At 39.1% G+C, this 26,509-nt stretch overlaps 2 protein-coding genes across 5 annotated transcripts in view; one reads left to right on the top strand and one right to left on the bottom strand.

The window, feature by feature from the left end:
- The window catches only part of PLS1 (plastin 1), a 40,293-nt gene extending 14,527 nt beyond the window's left edge, over positions 1-25,766 (bottom strand). Inside the window, exons 1-8 of one of the 4 annotated variants that reach the window (XM_068691667.1) lie at positions 25,679-25,766; positions 8,130-8,238; positions 5,211-5,374; positions 3,983-4,112; positions 3,468-3,600; positions 1,924-2,005; positions 444-609; positions 201-343 (exon numbers count right to left, since the gene is read on the bottom strand). In XM_068691667.1, the coding sequence (XP_068547768.1) occupies positions 201-343; positions 444-609; positions 1,924-2,005; positions 3,468-3,600; positions 3,983-4,112; positions 5,211-5,374; positions 8,130-8,199 (888 nt within the window). In that variant the 5' untranslated portion in view covers positions 8,200-8,238; positions 25,679-25,766. Of the gene's footprint in view, positions 1-200; positions 344-443; positions 610-1,923; positions 2,006-3,467; positions 3,601-3,982; positions 4,113-5,210; positions 5,375-8,129; positions 8,239-24,216; positions 24,365-25,162; positions 25,309-25,331; positions 25,543-25,678 lie in introns of those variants that run through there. The other 3 variants (XM_068691670.1, XM_068691668.1, XM_068691669.1) reach the window with 3 other exon arrangements.
- A 119-nt stretch (positions 25,767-25,885) lies between these two features.
- ATR (ATR serine/threonine kinase) overlaps positions 25,886-26,509 on the top strand; it is a 35,387-nt gene continuing 34,763 nt past the window's right edge. Inside the window, exon 1 of the mRNA XM_068691663.1 lies at positions 25,886-26,102. Coding sequence (XP_068547764.1) covers positions 26,044-26,102 — 59 coding nt within the window. The 5' untranslated portion in view covers positions 25,886-26,043. The remainder of the gene's footprint in view (positions 26,103-26,509) is intronic.

Raw genomic sequence — 26,509 nt, 5'->3', positions numbered from 1 at the left:
ATATATGGCATGAACAACTGACTAGGATAAATGAGATCAAAATCGTGTTCTTCCAGTGCTGAAAAATGAAGGCTGAACCTATAGCTAGAAAAAGCAGATGACTGGTATTTTTCTAAATACTTCTGACCTTGCTCATTTGTTTCCATGCATAGTATGTTTTAATACCACTGTGTTCAATTATCCGAGTGATAACTACATACCTTGATGTCTTGGCTGAAATTACTGATTTTCTGCCACCCTGCATTGGTCAGATGGTAGTTTACCCAGCGCAGCAAGAGCTCTTCTGGTGAAAGCTTCAGTAACTGATCTAGTTCTTCCCCTTCATTTAGCAAAGCAATTAGAGCTAAAAAGAAGTTTGAAAGAAAGCTGAAATAATTGCCATCATGGTTTCAAAGCAGTTAATTACAAATTGTACACATTACAATAGCTAGCATTACACTTACCTTCATTTCTGGAGATCTCAATATCAGCAAAAAGACCAGCTTTTATGATCTGCCACAAGAGCCCTAATACCAAGTGAGGTTTTCCTTCTTGTAAATCTTGTGATCCAATATTGACAACCGTACAGCCAATAGCAGATGCTGAGTTCAGAGCCAAGTTTAGGTTTTCCTGTTCAGAATGTCAACATTTAACAAACTTATGAGGTTGTGAATCTTTGTAGCTTTAATATTAACAAATTTACTAAGCGTCTGAATTTTCCAACTGTCTTAAACTATAAGAACTTATGGATTAGTTGAATAGTTCCCAGTGCACCCTAGAGATATTCTTGTGAAACGCCACATCCTATCAAAATTTATTGAATATCATCATTGGCAATGTTTGATACGAACCCACCAAAAAACTGTGGATCACCTTCCACTGCTTGGATTACTAATCAGTCTTATTCGTATTTCACAGGTATCACATACACAAATTAGACAATATTGCCCAAAATACCAGGGACTTGATCTGGTAGAATCAACAGATCAGTAGAATCAGTAGATCCCTGTGTAGGAGGCTACTGGAATCACTGCCTCCACAGCGATTATCTTGGCTCTTATGCAGGCTAACACTCAAGCAACTCGAAGTGTGATTGGACACCGTTAGCAAATCAGAGCAATTCAACATGCTGACACTGAAAGTGAAGCTAATGATCCCCACAAATGAAATAATACAAAAAAAAGGCAGGTGTCATATTACTCTTTTTCCTCTCTAGTGTCACACTTTAACTATCTACAGGGACAGCGTAAGCACATGTATCGTACTTGCTGACATGTATCCCTTAAACGAGTAGAAATTACAAGACCCAATTGGAGGATTTAGAACATGGTGTGGTGTTAACTTTCCATATTTTTATGTCACCACCTGAAATTAAAAGTCTGTCCAGTAACTGAAGCTTTTAAACAGGATTTTATTTTCTCCTTAGGCTGATACCTTAAGGATCTACTTCCTTCTTTCACAACTGTTTTTAAGAAATTATTTTGGATATGAGAAAACAGGTTCTCCTCAACTATTTTGTGGCTCATACACAGTCAAAAAAACATAGAGCTTCTCATCTTTTGTCCAAGCCACTCTCCGCTACTGAAAACACATCATCTTAGCTTATAGTATACAGTTATGCAGATACTTTCTGCATTGCATCCCTAAATTTGATCCAGACATCCACTCAGAAATTTAACATTGTTTTGTTCAGATTCTCAGTAAAGCAAAAAGGAATCCAGTGAAACAACCAAGGAAAGCATGCAAACAAAGCTTTCCTGTAAGCCATTTAAAAAACAGAAGACTTCAGTTGAGTTTGTTAGAGAATACACTTTCATGCTTTGACATTTCAAAATACATAGGACTATTTTTTTCTCCACCAGAATAACTGTCATTAAAACAAAACTATAAAAAATACATTTTACTTTCTTATTTGTGACAAGTTCCTATCTGTGCAGTACTTACAGATATAGTGAAAGGAGTGAGTTTCTTCTTATTAATAGCCCTTTCATCAATTGTATCTGGTTGTGAAAAGTTAATCATTTTGCTAAGGAAGAAAAGCCAGAGTTTATTCAAACTTCCACTTCTCAGAAAACATGCTTCATTATTTGGTTAAAATGCGAACACTTGAAACTAGCTGTAAATGTCTGACAAAATTAAAAAAGACAACCTCATTCATTAAATCTTTTCTCCTTGTTAAATAATTGGACATTCATCCAGAAACACCCATGTAATACCTAATTAAAGAAATTTGAGCAATTGGATTCATACTTAAGTAACAGAGCATGTCTGTGCTGTCAAAAAAAAAAAAAAAAGATCTTCAGTGATTATGACCGTAAATTATTGACATTTAAATAGTCTCCAGTGTAAATGTTTGCATGATAACTAATTCTTCTGCACTGCATTTCTGTAATCTTACAACAACCTCAAATACTAATTCACATCAATACTAATGAGCTTATCCACTGTTACCATTGAGCAGAAGTACTGTTAGTCACTACCCTGTACTCGGCTCTGGTGAGGCCGCACCTCGAGTACTGTGTTCAGTTTTGGGCCCCTCGCTACAAGAAGGACACCGAGGTGCTTGAGCGGGTCCAGAGAAGGGGAACGAAGCTGGTGAGGGGCCTGGAGAACAAGTCCTACGAGGAGCGGCTGAGGGAGCTGGGCTTGTTCAGCCTGGAGAAAAGGAGGCTCAGGGGCGACCTTATCGCTCTCTACAGGTACCTTAAAGGAGGCTGTAGTGAGGTGGGGGTTGGCCTGTTCTCCCACGTGCCTGGTGACAGGACGAGGGGGAATGGGCTTAAGTTGCGCCAGGGGAGTTTTAGGTTGGAGTTTTACGTTCTTTAGGTGGGAGTTTTAGGTTCTTTACCAAAAGGGTTGTTAGGCACTGGAACAGGCTGCCCAGGGAAGTGGTGGAGTCACCATCCCTGGAAGTCTTCAAAAGACGTTTAGATGTAGAGCTTAGGGATATGGTTTAGTGGGGACTGTTAGTGTTAGGTCAGAGGTTGGACTCGATCATCTTGAGGTCTCTTCCAACCTAGAAATTCTGTGATTCTGTAACTACAAAATTATAGCAAACTAGAGTTTAGGGATGTACTATATGCTGTTTTGCCACAGATTTAAGTCATATTTCTGTTTCTCCCATCCTATGATTTAGTAAATATATTTATTACATCTGAAAATCTTTGCAATTTGAAATATTTTATTCTTCTGGGTAATGAATATATGAACTGTGTAATTATCTCCTTCAAAAACTGCCTGTACATATCTGGCATTGAGGATAATGGATGTGAAGAGGAAACCACTTCTATAATATATGCACAGAGTCACATAAAAATTTACTAAAAATAATATTTTATAGGCAAACATTTTTCCCATCCTACACATTGGTTACCGTATTTATGAGCTGAGTCCCAGTGTTGAAGCCTATCAAAAGTTTTCCAATACACTTCACTGTGATCAGCACTTCACCTCTGAGATGAGTTTCTTTCATGCAGCCATTGACTCACCAAAGGAGGATGCCATCTGCAAGGCATTTAAAAAGACTGGCATCTGATGGGTTCATGGGAAGGAGGTGTTTACAGTCTGGGTCATCTTGTAGAGCTTTATTTATCCAATTAACAAAAGCAACTTTTTCTTCCTCTGAAAACAACATTAAAATAATCTATACTTAATATAGAAGAGATTAAAATGTAGCCAAGCCAAAAATTAAATCTAGTTACTACCATGATGCCAAAAGAGCGTTTCACCTGCAGCCCCACATTCTGTCAGTGTTCGTTTTTATTTTTCACTCTGGCAAAGATATCTAACTTACCTCTGAGTGCAGCACGAAGCTAGCGACAAATTCAACAGCCACCTTTTAATAAAATGCCACCCAAATTTGTCTTGTCTACCTCCACATGCTTTCTCTTTGTTAATTTGCTTTCAACAGCAATATTTTCCAGTTTTCTTCTTTTTCCACATCTAGTGCAAATTTAAAGGGTCTTCCCATGTCAGGTAAAGTTTATTCATGCTTATTTATTACCTGAATAAGAGTGCTGTGTCCCCTCAGTAGATATTGAGGATGTTCCTCCAAGTGCTGTAATACCCAGCTTTTTGTTTATTGATTTTCGGTAAGTTTTGCTAACATCTTTACTTTTCAATTCCTGAATTATCTGCAATCAGATAGAGAGCACTGTGATTAATTATACCTTCAAATAGCATCTTACGTATTAAACCATATCAGCCTTCTATCTAGAGTCAGTAAAGAACCTGAATGCCTTTCTGTTATATACATTAACTCTTGAAAACAGATTTGCAATAACTAGAACATACTTATTTTGCTTATGTCGTCATATGCTTTACAATAAAAGGTGACCACATAAAACTTACACACCTTTAAACAAGGTGACTGATAGTATTTTCTAAGAGCCTACAATGTAAACCATATAGGATATACTGTTATGTCCTGAATTTGCCCAAATACCGTAGAGGTTTCAGAACTGATGATAAACAATAAGTAACTCATAAATCTCTATACTTAGATGCAAATTAAGGCATCTCCCCTATGAAACTGTGCAAGCTAAATTATTGAAAAGAGACATGAATAATGAGCTAAATGAGCAACCTGATGCAATTAGCAGCAGTACTCTAAAGTCAAAACAAAAACTAACCATACCCAAGCACACAGATAAACCAACAGCTTGAATAGGTTTTGATTCTCTTAAAGCACACTAGATTGTGACCCACACTTAAAAAAACATCTAAACACTTCAAAGTTGCTTGCAGTAAAAAAAAAAAAAAAAAAAAAAATCCTCACTCCTAATATAAAAGGTAGCCTTTAGTATAGAGATTGAACATACTACACAAGCATTAGTGTATCACTAAGAGAATTTAAAGGTTGATTATCCAATGTACTACTCTGTTATCAAAGCAAGGTTAGACCAAACAGTTTCTAAAAATATGTAGTCCAGCTCTTCATTTTTGAGGAAGTAAGGACTGCTTTGAACTACCATGTTCTCTCATGCTGCCCAAATGAGACCTACTAAATCAAATGGAAGAGTAAAATTCAAAGACTGTAAAATAATTATATAGGACATTGTAAATTGTCGCAGAAAACCCTCCAGTGCTCAAACTAGTACTTAGCCGTGTATTAAAGAATATCTCATTCTATTCTTTAGGTAGTAGCTAAATAACTAGTTCTTATTCATTTTCTGAAGACCAATTCTTAAAACCAAAGTACTACAAATTAAAGTCCAAAAGTAATGTCTTACAGAGACAAATTCTTCAAAGTTGATTCTCCCGTCTTTGTTGCTGTCTGTTACTGCAATGATTTTTTCTACTATCTCCCGTACTTTGTAACCAGGCAAGGGTAGACTTGCTTCTTTAAACAGATCTTGAAGCTCATAATCACTGACATATCCACTGTTGTCAATATCTGCAAAGCAAAAACACAAGTTGGTTTTATACTTAAAGAACCTAGTATAACATCTGTTGAGAATACATCGAGTGCAAGAGATATACATAGGAAAAGATTATTTCTTCCTGTGACTTCACTACATACATAAGCAAGCATGAACAAATACTTATGTATTAGAAACACAATTGGCTGGGAGGTGCGACAGCCAATTTTCACAGGAACTATGCTATAACACCAAAGCACGCTATAACAAGATAGCAAATTTGTAAAGAGCAAAAATTAAGCTTTTTTAAGATGCCAACAAAATTCTCAACAAAACCTTCAAATGAAAGGAAGATCAAATACTACATTTTTTCATTCAGTATTGTGTATTCACTCCACAATTGCGAAGTGAATGGGTATAGATCATAAAAATAAATTAACAAAAGACTGACTCATTCTAATTTGTGTTATTCATGATGAACACCACAACACAGCAGAAACTAAAAAAATTGAATTGACATGAGTCAGAAACAGACTAAGGTGACCTGGTCACTCTTGTAACATGCCAATATGCTCCCGCTTTGTTTTTCAGGTTTACTGGTTAAATTACTGGATAATTAATTGCTATTCATGAATTTTCTGTAATCCATACTACACTACATAGCATCTGTACAGCTTCGTAAACAAGCCACATTTCACTACTGATGAAAGGACAAAAAAAGTGAATGTTACTGTCTTTTTGTTTTGTATACTTCCAACAATTCACAGATCACTGCACAGTGAAACTTTATGCTTGTATACAGATTAATCCATCCATCCATTGTCTAGCTTAACTGTCAGACACGTAACAACACATGTAATAATGGTGATGGTCTAAAGAGCAGAGGACATGTTCACAATCTCACTCAGATTACCAACTATGTTAGTTCGCTGGGCTCATCTTTCACTCAGGGTAAGTTTCCATGGTGACAAACAGAAACAAATACATTGCTTTTCCTGCAGTTTATCAATGCAGCTGCAAGCAATTTAATCACAAAAACATTGAGAATGCAATGATGGAAAAAGAAGAAAACATAGATGATGTTTAATTTTGACGCTTTACAGAAAGCATATTAGAAGTGGTGCTTTTTTAGTGAGCAGAATGCAGATGGTGAAAAACAAACAAATATAAAAGCTGTACCAAAACACTATTGGCAGCTGGTAAGATAGGCTACTGCTCACTGGACTTACACATGTATGCAGTGGATTTTTCTTTGGTCTGTCACTCCAGCTCCTGGAAGCTATAGCCACCCTGAGCTACAGACTGCATCAAGATGATTGTTCTATACAAACTCATTAATTATCAACCATGGATACATCTTATTCCTTTACTACTTCTAGCCTCTTTTTGTTTCAAAACATACTAAATTAATGAGTTCACAATTTTATTATTTGCCATGAATAAATATTATTACTTTTTGGTTTAAACTTCTTGACCCTTTACTGAACATCACTTGACACCTGTATTGACAGAAACCAAGCAATTTTCTGTTCACCTTAACACACGGTGTTACAAATTTCTAATACACAGCTTCCCAACCATCTCTTTACTGAGTTGGTGAGTCCTAACATTGAGTCCTAACATTTAGGATTCTTCTTGGCTGTAGCTGTTCCATAATTTTCATCCACAGTGATTACCATGCCTTAACCCCAAAACAAGCTGTTTGTGCAAGTAGGATTATTGTATCCCCAAGTATAGTATTTTGCAGGTACTGACACTACATTTCAGCTGCTGTTGAGACAACTGTTTTGTTGTTGTCATTCTTTTGTTTCTTAAAGCAGTTTTGCTCTACTAATAGCATAAAAATAAAAGTATATGAACAGTAGAGAGGGAAAGGCAAGGCAAAGAGGAGTGTCCGTCTGCTGGGTCCTTCAGCTACCAGAACCGACACAAAATACAGATATGTGAGTAGTAGTTGTTAAACAAAAATTCTTCTGTGATTCAGGAGTTTAAGGCTGGCACTCAAAATTATTTTGAATTACTGTGAAATGACCCCGCTATCCCATTATGAGTAATTACAAATATGCTCAATTGCTTTGTTGAGCTGCACAGTTACACACCACCCCCTGCGTGCAACAAGAAATAAAGCAGATGTGAACTTCAACATTCATAAGTTTATTGCAATCTTGAAATAAGGGTTAGTAGTTCACCAACTAATTTCTTGCTATTTCTGTTTACGCTCAGATTAATCTGAAAATATCCTGTCAGACATACAAAATCATTGAGTTAAATTATTAGCATCCGCTAGCTTTAAAGGCAAGATCAAAAAGACTCCAAGTTTAGCTTAGTTAAAATATAAAATTACATCCAACAAACTGAAAGACAAATTACTAGTTCAAAGTATGCAAGTAAAGCAGAAACAGTCAATTATCTAGGTCAATAATAAACATGAGAACATTTAATGATTTAAAGTTTTATCACAACAAAATTTTGTTGAGATTTAAGGAGTTCCAGGAACTGATTTTTGAGATGTATTATGCAGCAAATACATTAACTTTTGAGCTGAACAGTTGTATTATTTATGCTACTTTATCTGTTTCCATTGCTGAAGTTGAAAGAAGTGAAGAAACACAGTTACATTGAAAACAAGTGGTTTTAAATAAGCATTCTTAGTTTTTTAGCTATTATTTGCAACAGAGAGAAAATATAGCCCTATTAAACCAAAGTGTTCCATAAAGATTTTGTCCACAAAAACCTCCATGGCTCTGCAGTGTTATTGGCATCATTATTATCTTCTAACCCAAAACATACCAATCTTATCGAATGCTTCTCTTAGTTCGTCAAGCTCTTCTCGAGAGATAGTAGTTACGTTGTTCTCCATGTTCTGACAGCAAGAAGCGTCGTCCTCAGTTGCTTACACCTAACAATAATTAATGAGATATTACATGGCATTAATTCCAAACACATACTAATCCAAGTTACTGATCTTTTTAGTACCAGGTATCAGACCTACATGGCACCTCCAGGCCTGACACAGCATTACAAACAACACTTGAAAGCATATTTAAATACCCAGCAATTCTTTCCTGTAATAGCAACTGAGAATTTACAACAGCGACTCCAATTGCATACACTGATGTTTTCATTCACCTAGAATAACCAACAGTTAACCTCTACCACGTGAGCAAATTTCCAACATCAATATTACCACCTCATACTTCAACAGATTTCAGAAAAAATAATTCTTATGTGCAACGCAGCATCATTGCAAATTTGTGGTTAGTATTGGGATTTAGTCCTGCAAGCACCAAGCACTGAGGCTTCCCGCTGTGCGAGTGGGACGCATTCCCGTTTACACTCAGTGGGTGAACACTGATGCATCTTTCCCCAGCTGCTGCAGAAGTTACCATCCCCGGACAAGCCTATTGCCTCCTAACACTCTTGAAAAGTGAAATAAGAGGCCTTTACTCAGCGCAACAACTGGAATCTCAATATTAATATACTTTCTCCAACCAACATCATGCAGAAAGCCAACCAAAACAGAAGGCACCTTCCCAAGGGCCGATATTAACCCCCCATGGCACGTGGTTGCCCGTTCCCTCTAATCCAGACTTTGCCCATGGTTTTATAGCAGGATGATTTAGCCCTTTGTTAGGCAGTACAAATTCATGAAGAGGTTATAACCTTGCATATTGAGACAGCTGAGCATATTTGTATTAGTCTTTTGCCACCACGCACACACCATTTGTGCGTACAAAGTAAGCCTGCTACTGCACCCATCGTAGTATTGTGAAGCTGCATGCAACACTCTGCTTGTAGACAGCATGCCACAGATGGTGGTGTGGCTACCAGAGTTTTGTCTTTACTTTTATTTTATAAATAAAAACTGACAAAAATACATCTCAATTAGTATTTTGGTCAAAGTTGTTCAGATACATATTTTTTCCCTTCCAGTTTGGTTGTTTCCAATGTAGTGGTTTTGCTTAAGAGCAAGAAAAATGTTCCTGATGGACAGTTTACTCTTTATTCACAATAATTATATTCAGATCTGCCATACACAATTAATTCTCCACCAAAAGAAGAGCACAACAGCACTGCACTGTTAACCACTATGGTCAGCAACAACGAGGTGTACCATGGCCTCACGTCAGAAGCCACTGAGGTGTCTCATGATTTCAAAATCATGTTCTCTGGGGCTTATGTTTTGAAGTCTGTGCTCATCTGAAAACAGAGCTAAACACTTCCTTCAAAAAGAAAATGACTGGGTAGTTGAGGTTCTTGTACAACAAACTTCAAGTGGAGCCCATGGTTTTAAGGAAAACAAGTATCAAGAGACATGGTAAATCCCTTTAAGGTAGCAGCTGGTTTGCCAAACCACAGAAGAAAATAACACAAGAAAATGTTTGACACAACAGTGACTGTCACAAAGTACAAAAGGAAAATGCTTACTTGGGCCCTAACTGCAGCATAAGCACTTCTTTATCTACACTTACACTTGTATAAGATTTAGAAAGAGAGTAAGTCCCATGTAATACCCACCCGAGTCTCATCTCAGCGAGTTTCTGCTTCTTCTAAGGTATACCCATAGTAGTTTAGTTTTCTATGATGCTAGATTAAAAAGTTCTTAACCAAGTGTGTTATTTCAATTAAATCATGCCTACTTCACTTATGTTAGTATTTTCTGTCTTCACTGGGACCGCTCTTGTGGTTCACACAGGATATGGCCTTGAGTGTGGGTGGCGAGTTAAGTCTTTTTCCTTCATGTCACTCAATCTTCTTTAAGTACTAGATTTAAAATCCTACTCATCCATTTTGCTAAGCTTACTAGCAGCATGTACAAGGCTTCATACTCATAAAAAAAAAAAAAGACCTTACACACAGATGTTTCTGGAAGTACAGAAACCTGATTAAAAATAAAGAAAGAATGGATTGGGGGAAAAATGAAAGAATAAACATTTAAATCTAAATTATTAAGAAAATGCAAAGGACTGAAGCTGCAGAGACACAGAAGACAGTCCTTTGAAATATAAAAACAGGATGTCAAAGCCTAAATGAAATATTAGGCCACCATGGTACAAAAGACAGCAATACATCCCTCATACTGTTAATGTTTTAAACTACTTATCATTACCCTGAATCAGATTTTATCAAAAACAAGTTTTCAGAAGTTGAAATGTAATTAGTTTCACTTATCTTTTATGTTTCATAATTTAGATTTCCCACCATATTCTATTCCAAAAAAATAGCAGCCTTGGATTTACAAAGACACTAGTTATTTCAGGACCACAGAACACATCTGTTCTTGAATGAAGCAGATAAATAAAGCTAATACCTCTGCTTTAGAGAGACACTCTTAAATACCCTATTATATAATTACTGTGTAAATTAGCTGGTCAATTAAATGGCAGAAGTGCTGCAATTATGGTTGTGGCATTCAGAAGAGATCTAGTTTGAGCAAGCAAAGACAAATCTCTAAAATTTTTCGGCCTTGCAGACAGTTTCAATACACAAACTTCTCATCTAGGCTAATAAATACCTTGCACACATGTATCACCACCAAAGACTGACAAGATTTAACATCAAGCCTACAGAAGTAGGTGTTAATTGGAACCATGCCTGCCTGCTGATAACATAAGTTCATTTACAGATAATATGTTTCTCTGTAACCTGATAGTGTTCATGCAACATTAAGATTTTCTGTAGCCTGTACTGATATTAAATCATCTCCTGCTGCCCCAGGACAAGGTAGCTACAAACACTGCTTTTATGCTGATATGGTACACTTGATCCTCTTTTAAACCCCAGACAGTACTCTTACCATGAACTGACATTATTCATCCATCCCTAGCCTGCCTTCTACACCTGGAAGGCTTTTTGTATCTGAAGACAATTTACTGGTGTCTCCTGGAAATGTTCCACATCCAACACCAATGCAAACTACTGTTGGTATCATCGTGGCATTTCTTTGTGCGTGGAAGAGCACTTGCAGCTGAGCAACAGCCAGGGATGCAGTAAGCAGGCCAAAGAGCAGTTCTGTCTCTTTTTTGACCTCTTATCAAGGCTGTCAGAAAAAAAACAGAGCAACTGATTGGAAATCAGCCTCAATCCCTGGTTTCCTCCATCCCTGCAGGCAATTGGCAATTTCTTTTTCAGCTTCATTTCAAATTCTATTTGCCCTGTTTCCGTGCTGCAGCTGCTTCCGCAACTACAATGGATGTTACAAATGCTGACTCAAGAGCTTATTTTCTTTTGTTGCTGTTCTTTTTGTCTGGTACTAGAGACACACCTCCTCTTTCCTGGTGCAAATACCACTCGCTCTCCACATCATCCTTCAATCTGTTGTTTCTAATGACAGCCAAGCTAGCATAATTGTCCAATACAGGTTGTGCAGAAGAATTACCGCTTTGGTATCAATAATTAGTTATTGGTATGTACTACGTTACAAAATCACAAAAAATTACAAAACATTAACATTTGACTTCTCTTACCAAGCTTTGACTCAAACCGAGATACAGTTTAATGCAAAGACAAAGCAAAACAAAAGAACAAAAAAATCCCACTAAATTTAAGACATTGTCAGATTAAACTAGAAGCTCTAACCTGTTTCAGAGAGAAATGAATGCATTACCAGGTATAAGAGATAGAAAAGGAACTTTACAATGAGAATGTGCATCAGATGTTCTCCATATTCAACAGGGACAGAAAATAATGCTATATTGTAACTGAGAAAATGCTAATTTAACATTAGCAAAGACTTGTATATTGCAGAAACAGTAATCATTGAACTGACTACCATTGATACACAGAATTTTGGCTCTATATTAACATACAGATACATGCACAGACATTTCTGTTGTCTTTTCAAGAACAAAAACTCCTGCCCAACTTTTTTTTTTTAATGTTACATTGAAATATTTTTTTGCTTATGCTACAATTATTCTTGACCTCCATATATAGGTGATGATTAGAGGCCAACTACAGCAATTCTTTAACATTGTTAAAGGACAAATTATTTTTCCCATATCAGTGAAAAAGCTGCAAGAGACAAAGAGGGTAGAATTACGGGTCATGTCATCTAAAGTGAAAGAGTTCTTAAGTGTGGAATATAATAGTCCTCTAGAGGTAGAACAAAAGAATCAAAAATACCTGTAGAATGATGAGCTATCAGCACTGGGCCTGATAAAGGAAGAAATATACATGTGTATATATATTTCTGTTTCTATATATACAGACGCCTAATGCAGCAAAGAGGATGCCAATATAACTTTGAAACAGGAGATGACTGAAAGGTCAAACTAATTAGCTCTATCAACATTATCAACATAATACACGTATACATAGAAAATGAAGACTGCAACTCCTGAAGTGTGTTGCCTTTTTTTTTTTTTTTTTTTTAAAGAAAAGAGGAGGCAGGGTACAATTACGGTATTAGGTACAGTTACTAACAGCGTAATATGAACTGCAAAGTGCATTTTAACATTCCATTTTGTTGCATAAAATCAAGGAAGTATGCACTGCAACCGATCAGAAGTATAACAAGGCAAAATAGTTCCTTAAATTCAGACAGTCAGGGTGAAGCTTCACTATCCTGAAGAGTCAGCGCATGCAAGTTTCAGCCTGAGCTTATGAACATGGCTAAAATGTATCCATACATGGATACATCGATGACCATCAGAAGTATTTAGTAATTACTGGAAGTTAGATGGTAACAATGAAAGTGTTGTTTTTCAACATATAAACTGATACTCCACAGGATTTTCCTCACTCTTCTAGGCACAGGGTTAGGCAGTGAGCAAGGTACAATGTAAGAGGGAGCAGCTGATATTCTTAAACTCCCCCCAGAACTGTATGTACTGATCTTTGCTAGAGTAAAGCTATCAAACCAGCCAGAGAAATTCTACATCAATGGAATATGCATTTATATAAGGAGGACTAGAAGACTTGCACTCAAGTTAATTACTCTTACTCACCCTGCACGAATTTATTCGACACAGTACAGTAAATCTGGTGAACAGTAAAATCAACATTTTCTATTATGCCTTTAAGGTAAACATGGGTGACTCAAGAATAAGTAGCAAAACAGTAAGCTGATATATTTAGTTTTTAGACAGGTCATGGGCCTGATCCAAAGTCACTCATTACAGTATAAATAAATAACAATTTCACTTAACAGAATAATTTTGTGAGACTTATGTCAGGATGAAGAACAATTCTATTATAAACAAACAGATGTTTAGTTTAGAAAGCTACCTGTTCATCCAAACAAAACGCCTCCAGCATCCTTGGCTGCTGAGTATACAGAATAGCCATGCAAATTCAGCGACAAGATCAGTTTCATGCAGTTTCATTCACATGCATCATTCAACAGGCTCTCAGCCTGCCTGTGCTTTGTATTGTTGCACTCCGCATTACTAATAAAAAAAAAAATAAAAAATCAAAGGAAAGCTTACCTGTGCCAGAAGGACTACCTCTATGCCACTGATTTTGAAACAGAGCTATTATGTGCAGAGTTCACAGAAATGCATTCTGGAAACCTCAACTGTTAGCAGTTTAGCAACATGAACCATTTGGGCAAATTCAGCCAGGCCAGGCGGCACCTGTTTTGGTCTTGTTAATTTGCTATTTTTCCTAGAAGTTCAAGTTTCATCTACATCCAGCAGAGAACTTGGAGTGGTTTTAACCCCTCTGTGCTTTGAAACAGGAACTTGAATGGTGTCTACCTCATACCCACATGCAAAGCAATGTCTGCTCATCCCAGCCAACATTAACCCAGATTTAGCCTGATTTATAAAACTCCTTAAAATCCCCACTTCAGTATGTTGCGTCAAGATTTCTTTCAGGCTGTAGTCTTCCATTTCACTTGGATGAAGTGTGCAACTGCCTAGAATAGTGAATGGCAGGCAAACTCGAGCTCTGTAATTGCTCTTTGCAGCCACAAAGCACCTTCCCCCTCCGGTGCCGAAGGCTGAGAGGGAAGGTCGCCTGTTCCTGGTCTGCTGAGACCCGCAGCAGGTCCCAGCCACCGCTCTGCTTCCCTCTGCCTCACCTGTGTCACTGCTGCAAACTGTGGTATGGACGAGCACACGGCCACCAACTCAACTACCCGAAGCTCAACCTCAACTACCTGAAACAGCGACATTTCTGTGACACTGGGATGCTGAGATAACGCAGATCAATACCATGAGCCCTGAGGAGCTGTGTGCAGTAACGAGTATTTTCTCACATCAGTGGTATTTGCTAATGTTTATAAGATACAGTAACTCAGAACACACAAGTTGCCATGTGATTATGCAAGTAGCACAGAACAGCAAAGTTAAAACTGTGTGTGGATTGGTAATATAGAGTATCCTGGGCTCCACATATATCCTAACAAACATATCCTAACAAACCACTTCCAGATGAAAAAACTGTACGCACAACATTGCATCCATGCAACAAGCAGCTTTTGGTTTAGGACTTGAAAATAATAAGTACATCAGTATTAGAAATACAGATTTATTTTGTTTTTCCCACAGATCCCTTGATAAGAGATAACATTTCGGTTTTTAATACAAAAACAAAATGTCCTTTAATCTAAAGCAAAGTCACCACAGATTTGAGAAAATACAAGAACTGCACTTTGTATTTTGCTTAATGAAAGCTTCCAGATGAGGAATTTTGAACTCTCTGCACCTAGTATGTAATACAAATATATCAGATTTCCAACAAATTAGCAAGAAGAGAATCTTAGTATAGAATACAAAATACTAAACGGTTGTGTCATAATAAGCAACAAATTAAGGGACTTGAATAATAGAGTTTCCCTACAGAATCTCTGACATGATTAAATTCAAAGAACTCTGATCCAAACTGAAGGTCAGATACAGTGAATGTGCTTAAGCGGCACATATTCTTCATTTTATTATGTATAACCTTTGTGTTGGTGAAAGTTCACTAACCCCGTACACATCATACTCAAGCTTTGCCAGGAAAAGCACAGGCACATAAGGAAAATGAAAGTAGAGTAGGAATTTGCATGCACTCAAACCATAAATCTAAACTACCTTTGATGCTATCTAAATCTCCTTCTTGGTCAATTTCAAATATTTCTAAATATTCCTTTCATTCCTCAACAACACAAATATTTAATTGGGAGAAGATTACAAAAGACACAAGGACTTTATAGTTAACAAACATTGCAACTATCCACACTGCAACTGGCATGGTATTTCTTCCAAGACTGGAGCAATCTGCCCTTGTTTAGTGCTGCTGTATCAATGATGTGGTTAGTGTAATCACAAGTGTTCCTCAAGGACGCAGTTGCATATCTCACTGTATGCATGGACAATCATTGAGGCATTCACTATGGGATTTTTAAGTAAGATGTTTGGATTTTCAAATAAGAAACAATTGCATCCAGTGACAAAATCCGCATACCATAATAAGGACATGGAAAAACAGGCAGGACCAGTGACAAGAGAACTGGAACTAGAAAACAGCTGTGGAAACAGAAGCTCACATAGAAGACCTTTTGTTGAATACATTCTAGAACAATTGTTCCCTCCAGTGTATTACAAAGTTCACATTTGTAGAAACCACTCGGACTGTAATACATGTCTCTTTGCTGGTGTGGTATTTACCTTCCCAATTTTAATCATTTTTTGTGCTGCTTTAGCATCCACCATACTATCAAAAGTCTAGAATAATTTTTACCTTTCACCAATACAGTTAAAACTAGTGGTCACAAAGGAAATTTGGAAGTCCTGTTATAAAACTTGAAGCTTGCAGCCTGTATCTGAGAGCTGTATGGCTTAGAGTTATGGGAACCCATTTTCACTTGGGTGCTTCAAATATATACCTTAGTTACAAGTAGGGCAACTGCTATCCACATTTACAATCACATGCATTTGTAATGAAGAATTTTATTCACTTTGAGCATTAACATGTTTTCCTCAGCTCAAGAACACACCCAAGCCTGCCCATTGTAACTCAAATTAGCATTAACATAAATGAGGTAACCCCATCAGATCATCTTATTATCCAAGCTTAAAGGCATTTTGTTGTTGTTGTTTTTTTAAACAAAAATTAAACATTTAAAGGCACTGTTTAGAAAGCAAACATCTTTTTTTTTTTTCCTTTCTGTTTTAGAGGTGGCAATGTCTGTATTTCAAGCTATAGGTGATTACAGAGCTAGCTTCAAGTTGATCAGCAAGGGTCCAGGAGTTCACACTTGGGTCAGGCTAGATTAAGGTGACTTGGTGGAAGAAGCCGCTTTGTTTGTGTAAATACTATCATGTTTTCTGTTTAGAAAGCATAAACACCATAATGTTTACAGTGGCCCCAAACACATTTGACTGATCCCTGAACAGAAACCAGGTATGTCCTTCTTTCAACAAGTTCAATCCATTCAATAGACTACTTCACACATTATGATCTTCTCTGTGATCTCCAGTGATACCACCCACATCAACCCTACGGATGGATCATTTGGTACTCTCCAAAAAGCAGTTCATTGCACTGAAAGCCACGTCCCATGCCGACTAGCTGCGTGGCTTCCCTGCACACGTGTGCCAGACCCTCCTTCCTGAAGCGCCTCCGTAGGGCCCAGCCATGGCACCCCTTGTGCTTTGCCTGTTCTGCATCACCACCTCACCTCTGACCTCGTCCCCATATCCACTGGCCTCACCCATGGAAATGTCTCCGCTCATGGCATTTCAGTGAGCTACCTGGTATTCCACCAGGCAAATGCACTCTTCTGGAAGGCCAGAATCAATGCTTTGCAATTAGGAGATGAACAAAATGTCTGGCAAGAACATCTACGCAGAGGTACTAACCAGAGAGAACTGCGCTGAGAACTCTGAACATACCCAGCCATGGGCAGAAGGAAAAAAAGCTGCAACAATTAACACGAAGGCAAAACCAAACTTTGGAGAGGAAAGCTGGTGCCTCACAAGGTGCCACCAAGAACGAGGAGACAACCTGGGATGAGCAAACAAACACAGCCCCCACAGCTTGGGGTGCCAAACCCAGAAACCACAGCAAGGCACGTACCTCCTCGGACCAAAGCATCACAGCAGCTTCACCACACAAATTCACGTTAGATGGAAAACGTCTATCATTAACATACAGAAAATTTGATGAGAAATTAGGAAACAGCTTGTGATAAAACCTATTTGGTTACCAGTCACTGCTGTGAAAAGTGATTTTTTTTAATGTAAATTTGCTTTTACTGTCACATTTCACTAAAGCAAACCTCACTAAAATATAAATGGAAAGACTACACTAACAGAAGCACGTTGCTTCAGGCACTCTATCCTGAAGTCATTCTTTTGTGCCTTGGCTGACATTGCATATCAAGTTTACAACAGCAAAAGGAAGTGAGTTGAAAGACACCACCAAACGATACTTAATCTCCTCCTTTTTCTGGCTAGGTTTATGCACACACAGCTTTTGCTAACAAGGAACTAAAATTACGAATAAAAATGTCATTATTTTATACCAAATTCCTGCATAAACAGTCTGTATATTTATTTTTTGGTTAGGAAAGAAATGCTGAAATTCTTACTGAAGTAACTGCATCAGTACGAAATTAGGCTATGACACAGCCAAACGTGTGCTGGGAACTCAGGATTTGCTGACGGGAATCTCATTTGACAGAAAAGCTTTTTGGGTGCTCCAGTACTATACAAATGAGATCTAAAACTTGTGGTTATGCTTTAATCATTCCTTCATTTGTTTATTAAATTATAGCACTGATAGTTAATCACTAAACAGAAAAATTAACCAGAAGCAATAATCACAATCCCAAACTTTCAAAAAACAATCATGAGTCATAGCCTAATCTATTAAACTATGAAATGACAAAGGATTTTAAAATTATTAATCTGGAATGACATCTGCCTTCTGTTTTCAGACATTTCACATTACTCTCATTAACTTTTAAGCTTTCTCTGTAACCAAAAGGACTAGAAATTTGTTTCAAAATTAATCAGATCCTCACATAAATTCTCAACTCCATGAATCACAGGTCAGGGAGCATCTTCAACGGAAAGCTCAGGCAGAGGATGAGAACTGATAGCAGTGTTAAAGTCACTGACTCACCATCCTCTGGTCTCCCCCTAAACTACAACTTAAGTATTACATTTCCCGAAAGGGATAGTGCTATTACAGTCCAGTAGTTGCAACTTCACTCTGATCCACCTTATTTGCAGCAAGGAAGCAGAAGTAATCAGGAACATTAAAATGCAGCAAGTAGCACGGCTTTACACTATCTACCTGCTTCCAGCCCAGCAACTGTCAGTACCCATCTCATAGCCCAAATCATTTTACTCTTAGCCAGTTGCAATTTCACAGATTACATACGTGCTTCAGTTTTTCTGAGTTTGCTGGATCTTGCATTTCAACTACTACACTCAAAGCACACTCACCTTACCTGTTTAATCTGTTAATAATGCTACTGATGTTTTCACGTCTTGCAAAGGCTTCCAGTTCTTGTCCCAAGCCTCTATTTCCTCCAGATTTGGGGCTGTTTAAGAGGTAGGGCACACCTTACTCGTTGTTCTTTGATGAGTAATTTATCCCTCTATGCTACCTATAACTTAAGAAAATACATCTTTTTCTTAAGCCAACTGGAATATCACTAATCATTTTTATCTTCTCTAAGCGTGAAAATAGCATTTAGTTAGCACCTAAGTGCAAAAGCAAAATTATGAACAAAGCTATCAGTGAACAAGCCTACAAGGCAGAAGGGAATAGAGCTCCTGGTACAGCCAACACAGCACTCGCCAGGACAGCCCTGCCCTTGCCCTGCTCTCTGCTGGGCTCCAGGCTGGAGCCTCAGGTCACTGCAAATACTGGAAATCCAGCCCAGAGCCACAGGCTGACGCTAACTAATGAACTTAGTTTTAAGGTCACCCCAGAAGTTAATCATGTGAAGATCATTAAGAGTAACAATACAAATGCATATTCTTCTCCTCAGCAATTCCATTCACATCCACAGGTGTTTTTAGACAGTAGCTGACGGCAGTCACTGAACAGCATGGGAGCATATTACATTAGCAGAGTGTTCTTCAGTTTTCATTAATTATCAGAGGGCAACATGGCCCTCTGTTCCCTGCTAATTCCTCGTTCAACTCTCCATGGTTCAAAAGATTATTAGAAGATTAGACTGATCAGCTACTATACTACAAGCAAGCCAGGATTTTCTGTCATGGAAAATTCATAGGTTATTTTTGTTTTGCTTTCTCCATTGGTCAAGCTAGAGAGAAAAGGACAGTCTTCTACAATACATGGCAAAAGCGACTGGCAGCATGCCAAAACCTGTCAGAGCCCACAGTAAAAGCTGCCCACTGGTGAGCTCCCGGCCTTAAGGAGGCACGCTTGCTGGAGCGGAGCATAAAAGCAGCCCAGTGGTAGGGCGGCGTGAACGCCTGTCTGCACAGCTAGAAGAGTATCTGGAGAACACAAAGTTCGTCCGCTGGTCCTGTTGCTCTTAATTAGGCCAGAAGAAAATGTACAGTTGTAGCTGCCAACTGACATTTTAAATCATGTTTGGAAGAGAAAAAAATATATTTCTCTACAAATGTTGTATAACTAAATTACTCAAAACCTCAGCCATGGGATTCGTATGGTTCAGAGAAGATACCATTTGACCAGATAAGTTTGAGTATATCCTGTAAGACTTGCATGTCCTGCATTTGTACAAATCTAAGACAACTCTCTGGAGCTGTAAGTACATTACAAGGATTCAAAATATAAAACTGAAAAAAATACATTAAGTGAGCAGAAGGGCTGCTGTCGATCCATCAGCACTGCTTGATGGTAAGAAGGGTAACAGCATGAGGCACTTGCAATAAGACAACAGAACACAACCTTTCCTTCCTGGTCACAACAAACCTTAAGATAAATGTTTAACCCTAAATCTCAATTTACTTCTGCACAGTTCATTAATGTGCTACATCCATTATCTGGAAAAGAAAGTAAAATAAAATTTACAGAAATCAGGTTCAGAATATACTTCAGCTTTAGGTTAGGCTTTAAAATTTATTTCAGGAGACCTAGTCACGTAGCTAAGACTTTTCTGTAGCCAAACTGAGCTCTTATTCTAAGCCAGAAAAAAAAAAACCTTGAAGATAAAATATTATATTAGTGAGTACTAATTATTTGAATAGCTTATGGATTTGACATCATGTCAGATCTTGACTTCAAGGCTAGCTAGCTGTTCTAAAGATAAGTTATAGCTTACTCAGGCATTGCAGATTCCTGCAGCATCCGTTAGCAAAAGCCTGCCATCTGAGTTTTGTGGGAGTCCAACCTAGCTCATGAAAATGATTTCTTGCAATCTCCAAATCTATTAATCCTCTACTTACTTTGTTATGTTCAAGGGTTCCCTCAACTGTAGATTTACCTCCTAAAACACTATTTCGTCAACGCAACCAAGGAACCAGTATCACCAGGAAAAATGAGCAAAAAGCATCTTGGGGGTTGGAGGAAAGACTGCTACAAATCAGCCTGTCCTCAGCTCCTATCCATGCTGATTCAGATTAGTTTTAACACTTGTACTATCTGGGCATACTTTTTAGCTATCTAACCAATACGTTCCAGCAAGCTTTATACCATACAATAAAGGAGCCATCAGAAGCGTTTCCCCACTAACAGTTGATAACACATCACTTGCAGGTAACGTTAGGCACTTGCAAGTGATCTTGCAGCCTTGCTCTTTCACGTAGGTGGCATTGTAAGAATGCAAACCAGACAGGATTTTAGCACAGCTTAGTAATATATTCTAATTTAAATGATAACACTTTATCTTGTTCTAGAAACATTTCATCTCATTTTATAACCATGACAGTCAGCCTGAAAGGTATAGTGTGACCAAACCGTGAGAGGCAACTAAAATTTTGCCAGGCTCAATTTTAATAGAATGGTTAGAAAGAAGAGTCAAAGTAATTCCCATATAAAATAATTCCCACTGCAATGGCATTTCCACTTGTACATTTTGGATAACTTTGATGAAACTGCATTTTATTTTATCCAACACATTACAGAGTTCTCAACACTAACTTATAGAGGATATGTATTTTCCATGTATGTTCAGTGATACATTATCCTGTTATTGCTGTATCTGCAGATATGAAATTCATTCGAAGAGTTGAAGATATATAGACAGCAATGATTAAGATGAGCAAGAATAGAAGCTTTTAGAAGAACTGTCCAACAGGCCTTGAATTAGTGAAGTAGTTATCTGTGGATACAATTCCAAGCAAATGATAACTCTTTTAAACCAATGAAATCATTGATAAGGCTTAAATTTATTCACATGTTATAACATTTTGCTAGTTTGGGATGTAAAAAATATTCTGGCCCACAAAACTGAATAGCTGATATGGATGACAACAAGCAAAGCAAAATAGATGTTTATATTCGGTTATGAATTATTTTCTCGCTTAACTACATCATGATACCAAAGGGGAGAATAAAAGAGAAGATGTGGTATCAGAGCCAAGTCCTGATGCCAGCTATAAAATGGTAAAACTCCCAGCAGTTTCAAATATATCTTGGTTCCATACATCAAGTTTGAAGGAAGTAGTGACATTGCAGAAGCAAAATATTCAGGTCAATGGGAATAGAGGATTTCTTATTTTCTATTGACCTACCTTTTGGTTAGGAAAGAACAGAATCACTTTTGCCTTTGTCATAAGGTGATAAACTCACCTATCAAGAAATAGCAGGACACATAGGGAAAAAATGGAAGAAAGGAAGACATGAAGCTAGAAGAAAGGCTTTATGAACAAGCAAGACAAAAGCATTCTAAAATATAAAAATTCTGGAACATAAAAACCTACGAGGAAACATCTCATTAGAACAGAAACAGCTAGTTCCTGAAGCTCACGCAAATCCTTTAAATTAGCATTCAGGTAGATATAATCTTGTTGATAACATATGGCCTAATATTTCAGCTCTACTGCATGTTAATGCTTTTAATAACCCATTCTGAAACCTACCAATGATTATTAACAAGTTGAAGGGCAAATATACTTTAAGTGAACTAAGCTGGGCAATACCAGCTCCAGCACCAAATTTTTTTCCTAGTACCTACTATTATTTATAAAACATCTGCAAAAGAACCCTGTAAGTGGGTTGATAATCCTTTTCCCATCAAAAGCACACATGTACAAGCACATGACCTGCTTTATGCATAATTTATTGCTGAGGCTTAGCAATACCAGCCTCACTGATAAGCAATTGTGATGTACTACCTTTCTTCTCCTCAGAAACCTGTGTGTAATAGCTGTAACTAAGCACATATGCAAAAAAATCCAGAAATTCATCAAGCAATTTAGATTTAGAAGTACTGAAAAAGTAAGATACAGAAGGTCATGACTGCATTTGGTATGAATCAAAGCTGAAGTCACGTCATCAATTTATCACAAAACAATATACCAGATAACAGAAGTAACCCTTCCTGTTTCATTTTACAGCCCTTCTTTAGTTGTGTAGCTACAGAGATGCTTAAATATCCCTTAAGTGGTTTGATGTGACTGTAATGCAGGACTGGTTCCATTAATAAACTAGATCTCTTGATTAATATTCAACTTGATCTGACTAATACCAGTTTCGATTTTGTGTTAATATCCCTTTGCATACCACAATGTGATCACTGGTCAGCTGTTTGCCCAGTGAACGTCAAGAAAGCAAGAAATGAGTAGCAAAAAGTTCATAGAATCATAGAATAACCTGAGCTGGACAGGACCCACAAGGATCATCAAGTCCAACTCCAATGTATACAGGCAACTCATTTTTATTTGCAGAAGCTGTGCACAAGGAAAAAAAAACACAAATCATTGCTGCCTTGTAATAACACCAGATTCCCAAAGAATATATCACCTAACACGCTCTCCAAATTACTCAGATGTTTAAATTTTGCTTCATCAATAGTCTTTAGCACTTAAGGAGGTTTATTCGCATAAAAAAAAAAAAAAAATGCTTGTAGGACTAAGACTATCTAGATTAGTCCTTAACAGCATTTACTATTGCAGTTTTTTACCCATCTCATTTTTGCTTCATTCTTCCCTTTACATTTTATTTTAAACCTTCAAAGCAATATTCAGGACCAGGTATAATTTCAGCCTGTGCCCCTTCGTTCTAGACAACTTGACTACGTGCCACAGGCACAGATTAAAATTAGAGCTTGCCGGAATACACGTTTTTATGGTTTCCATGAACAATGCAGTGTGTTCAAAGGTCAGCCAGCTAATCTGACAACCATTTTCATGGCTATATATGGAAATATGACTTCAAGTAATCATACAATCTGGGGTGACTACAGCAGCCACACAAGTGATAAGCCCTAAGCACACCTTGATATTACATGAAACTCCTTAGGTGTTCAAGAGGGGCTCGGTGCGCTGTCTTGGCTACAACTCCTCTGACCACCAAACCTGCCTGTGCAATGCTTGTGTCTCACAGTTCTTGAGGGCATCAGGGAACGTGTGTGTGAATTTAAATGACCAATAGAATCACTTGTATCTACCTGCAAGAGACAGACAAGATTTAACTGGGGTCCCTATAGTGACACAGAGGAGCATCTCACATACATCCACGCAGCGGATGAGCCCCAACACAAACAGTACTTCTACCTCAGGATTAAATAACTGAGGGAATAAGACAACAAACACACTCTTGTGTTCTGTTCGTCCAAGGCAAAGTCAGCGTTTCTTAGTGTCTCAAACTAAGTACATTGACCTGCAGAGGTACATGGTAAAGAAGGAACAAAAGCAAAAACAGATAAGAGACCTGGGTGTGGAAGTGTCACACAACTATTAAGTGATAGGACTACCCACGGGCAAGGGGAAAGGCAGCTTTGGCATAACTCCTGTTAATGCCCCATACACTGGATTTGATACTTAGCTCTACCTACCTGCATCAATTTCCCTGAGTTCTGCAAGCCGTGAGCTCTGCACACCCAAGACTCATTGGTAAAGAAAATACAACATGGCCTAAGAGCACATGACTTTCATTAGCATCAAGTCACTCTCTCCAGCTGGAAAAACAGCTCCCTCTCCTTTCCATCTCTTCCCTCTCCATCTCCTGAGGGTAAAGATGAAATTAAAAAAATGGGATAAGGACAAAGCAAGGAGACGAACTAAGAGTTTATTGAGCTGCTTACTGCGTGCTCAAGAAAAGTAAGCAGCAAAACTGGGTGAATCTTTTGAGGGTTTGAGGAGTGCTAGGTTTTGCAAGTGCAAAATGTTTTCCAGGGAACATCCAGAAGACTTCTTGCCTCCTCAGGACACCATAAGGTCATTATGGGCACTGAAGAGTCTTCTAATACCCAGTCAGCAGGAAGAACTTGACAGTATTGCCCAGAATGGAATGGATGGGGCTTTGAAACCAGGAACAAACAGAAGCTTCTAACCTCATGCCCAGTGAAGGATGGAAAACAGCGATTTCCCTTTAGGGAAGTGCTATGAGTAGTTATTACAGCTGGGTGGAAAAAAAAAAAAAAAGCCTGAATTTGTAGTTTGTTAAACACTTGAAGGAACTGCACTTTGAAATTCTACAGCATTCTGCCTACGACAACCGACATCGTGCCTACAATACCTACACTAATGTCATCTCACTGGTGACTTAGGAGACTTACATGCAAAAGTACTTTTGTGTTTTTCCAATTCAGCACCGCACAAATCCCACTTATGCAGTGTAAATGAAGAAATAACATCATATAATACAATAACTTAATCCTATTTCTTCAGATTGAAAGCTGAAGAATAACACATCCTGGTCAGCCTCCTCTACCGCCCCAGCAGGTGCCTCGCATCTCTCCTAAACTTACCAAGGATTATGTCTCTGGGATTTTAACTCACCAAATTAGCAAGCAGTGCAAGTCACACCTTTCTTAGCCAAGAAGGCTTCCAAGCCTGTCTCATGCTCGGACGTTTGCATTCAGAGTGCTGCTTTAAACTTGTCTTAAGAAGTTTTTCTTACTCTGAATCACACAGAAAATTCTCTGCTTAAAATAAAACCCAGACGGACCTGGTCTTCCTGGAGCATCAAAGCAATACTTAGAGCATGGAAAGCTGTATGGTTTTTGCTTTCTCTCTAGGAATTACTCTTCAAAGGTAACATTTTATGAAGTCAGGTAGCAGAAAACGCTACAATATTTATAAAAAACCAAAAAACAACAACAAAGATAAAACCCAGTTACATCTTACAGCTTCTTGAAGCCCCCCAGCCCCTTCCTATGCCAGCAACCCCTAAAAGACCGACGCAGCTTATAATTGTTAATTAATCAGCGCGTTTCTCAGGACGCGCCCAGCCGCCTGTTAACGGAGCCGGCCAGCAGCGGCCCCCGCAGCCCCCGGGGCTCCCCCGCTCCCTACCTGAGCCGCCGCCGCCGCTCTACCGCCGCGCCCCGCGGGGCGCGCGCCACCTGCTGCCGGCGGGCGAGGCGGGGCCAATCAGGAGGGCGGGGAGAGCGGACGGGCAGCTCCCGCGGCCAATGGCAGGGCGCGAAGGGAGCAGGGGCGGGACCGCCGCGTCCCGCCTCACGCCTCGCCCGGCAGCGAGGGCGCCTGAGGGGAGCGGGGCCGCGTGCGGCGGGGCCGGGCTGGGCCTCAGGGGGCGGGGAGCGGCTGTGGCGGCGCCTTCGCGGCCCGGCGCGGAGCGGCTGAAGGCGGAGCGCCGCCGGGGGGCGCGGGCGAGCGGCCGGCTGGAGGCGGAGGCGGTTTGGGTGGAAGCGGGAGGCATGGCGGAGCAGGGCCTGGAGATGGCCTCCATGATCCCCGCGCTGCGGGAGCTCGGCAGGTAGGCCGCGGGGCACCCGGCCCCTGCCCGACTGGGGCCCTGGGCAGTGGGGCGCGGGGCCCGGCCCGGCCCGGCCCGGCCTCTCGCCCCCGCCGCTGCCCCGTGTGGTACATCCCGCACCGGGTTTGCTTTCTGTCCTGTGCCTCCCTCGGGATGGATGCGAACTGCGCTTAGTCAGAAGCGTGTCCTGTTGAAGCGTCGTCTGCTGCTGCCCGAAAGAAAGCAGCCTGCTGCTGCTCCGATTCTATCTCCTTTTATTTTAATTTTTTTTTTTGTGGTCCTTGAATTTCTTTCATTCCCTTCAATTTTGCCACTTAAAAGGCCTCATAATCCCAGGAGCAGTACTAGTAGCATTCTGCAGGTGGCAAACTGGAGGGTAGGGGAGAGAAGGTTGTGGCAGCGCTGAA

The sequence above is a fragment of the Anas acuta genome, chromosome 9 (assembly GCF_963932015.1).
Source record: "Anas acuta chromosome 9, bAnaAcu1.1, whole genome shotgun sequence".
NCBI lineage: Eukaryota > Metazoa > Chordata > Aves > Anseriformes > Anatidae > Anas > Anas acuta.
This window is presented reverse-complemented; position numbering and strand designations above follow the sequence as displayed.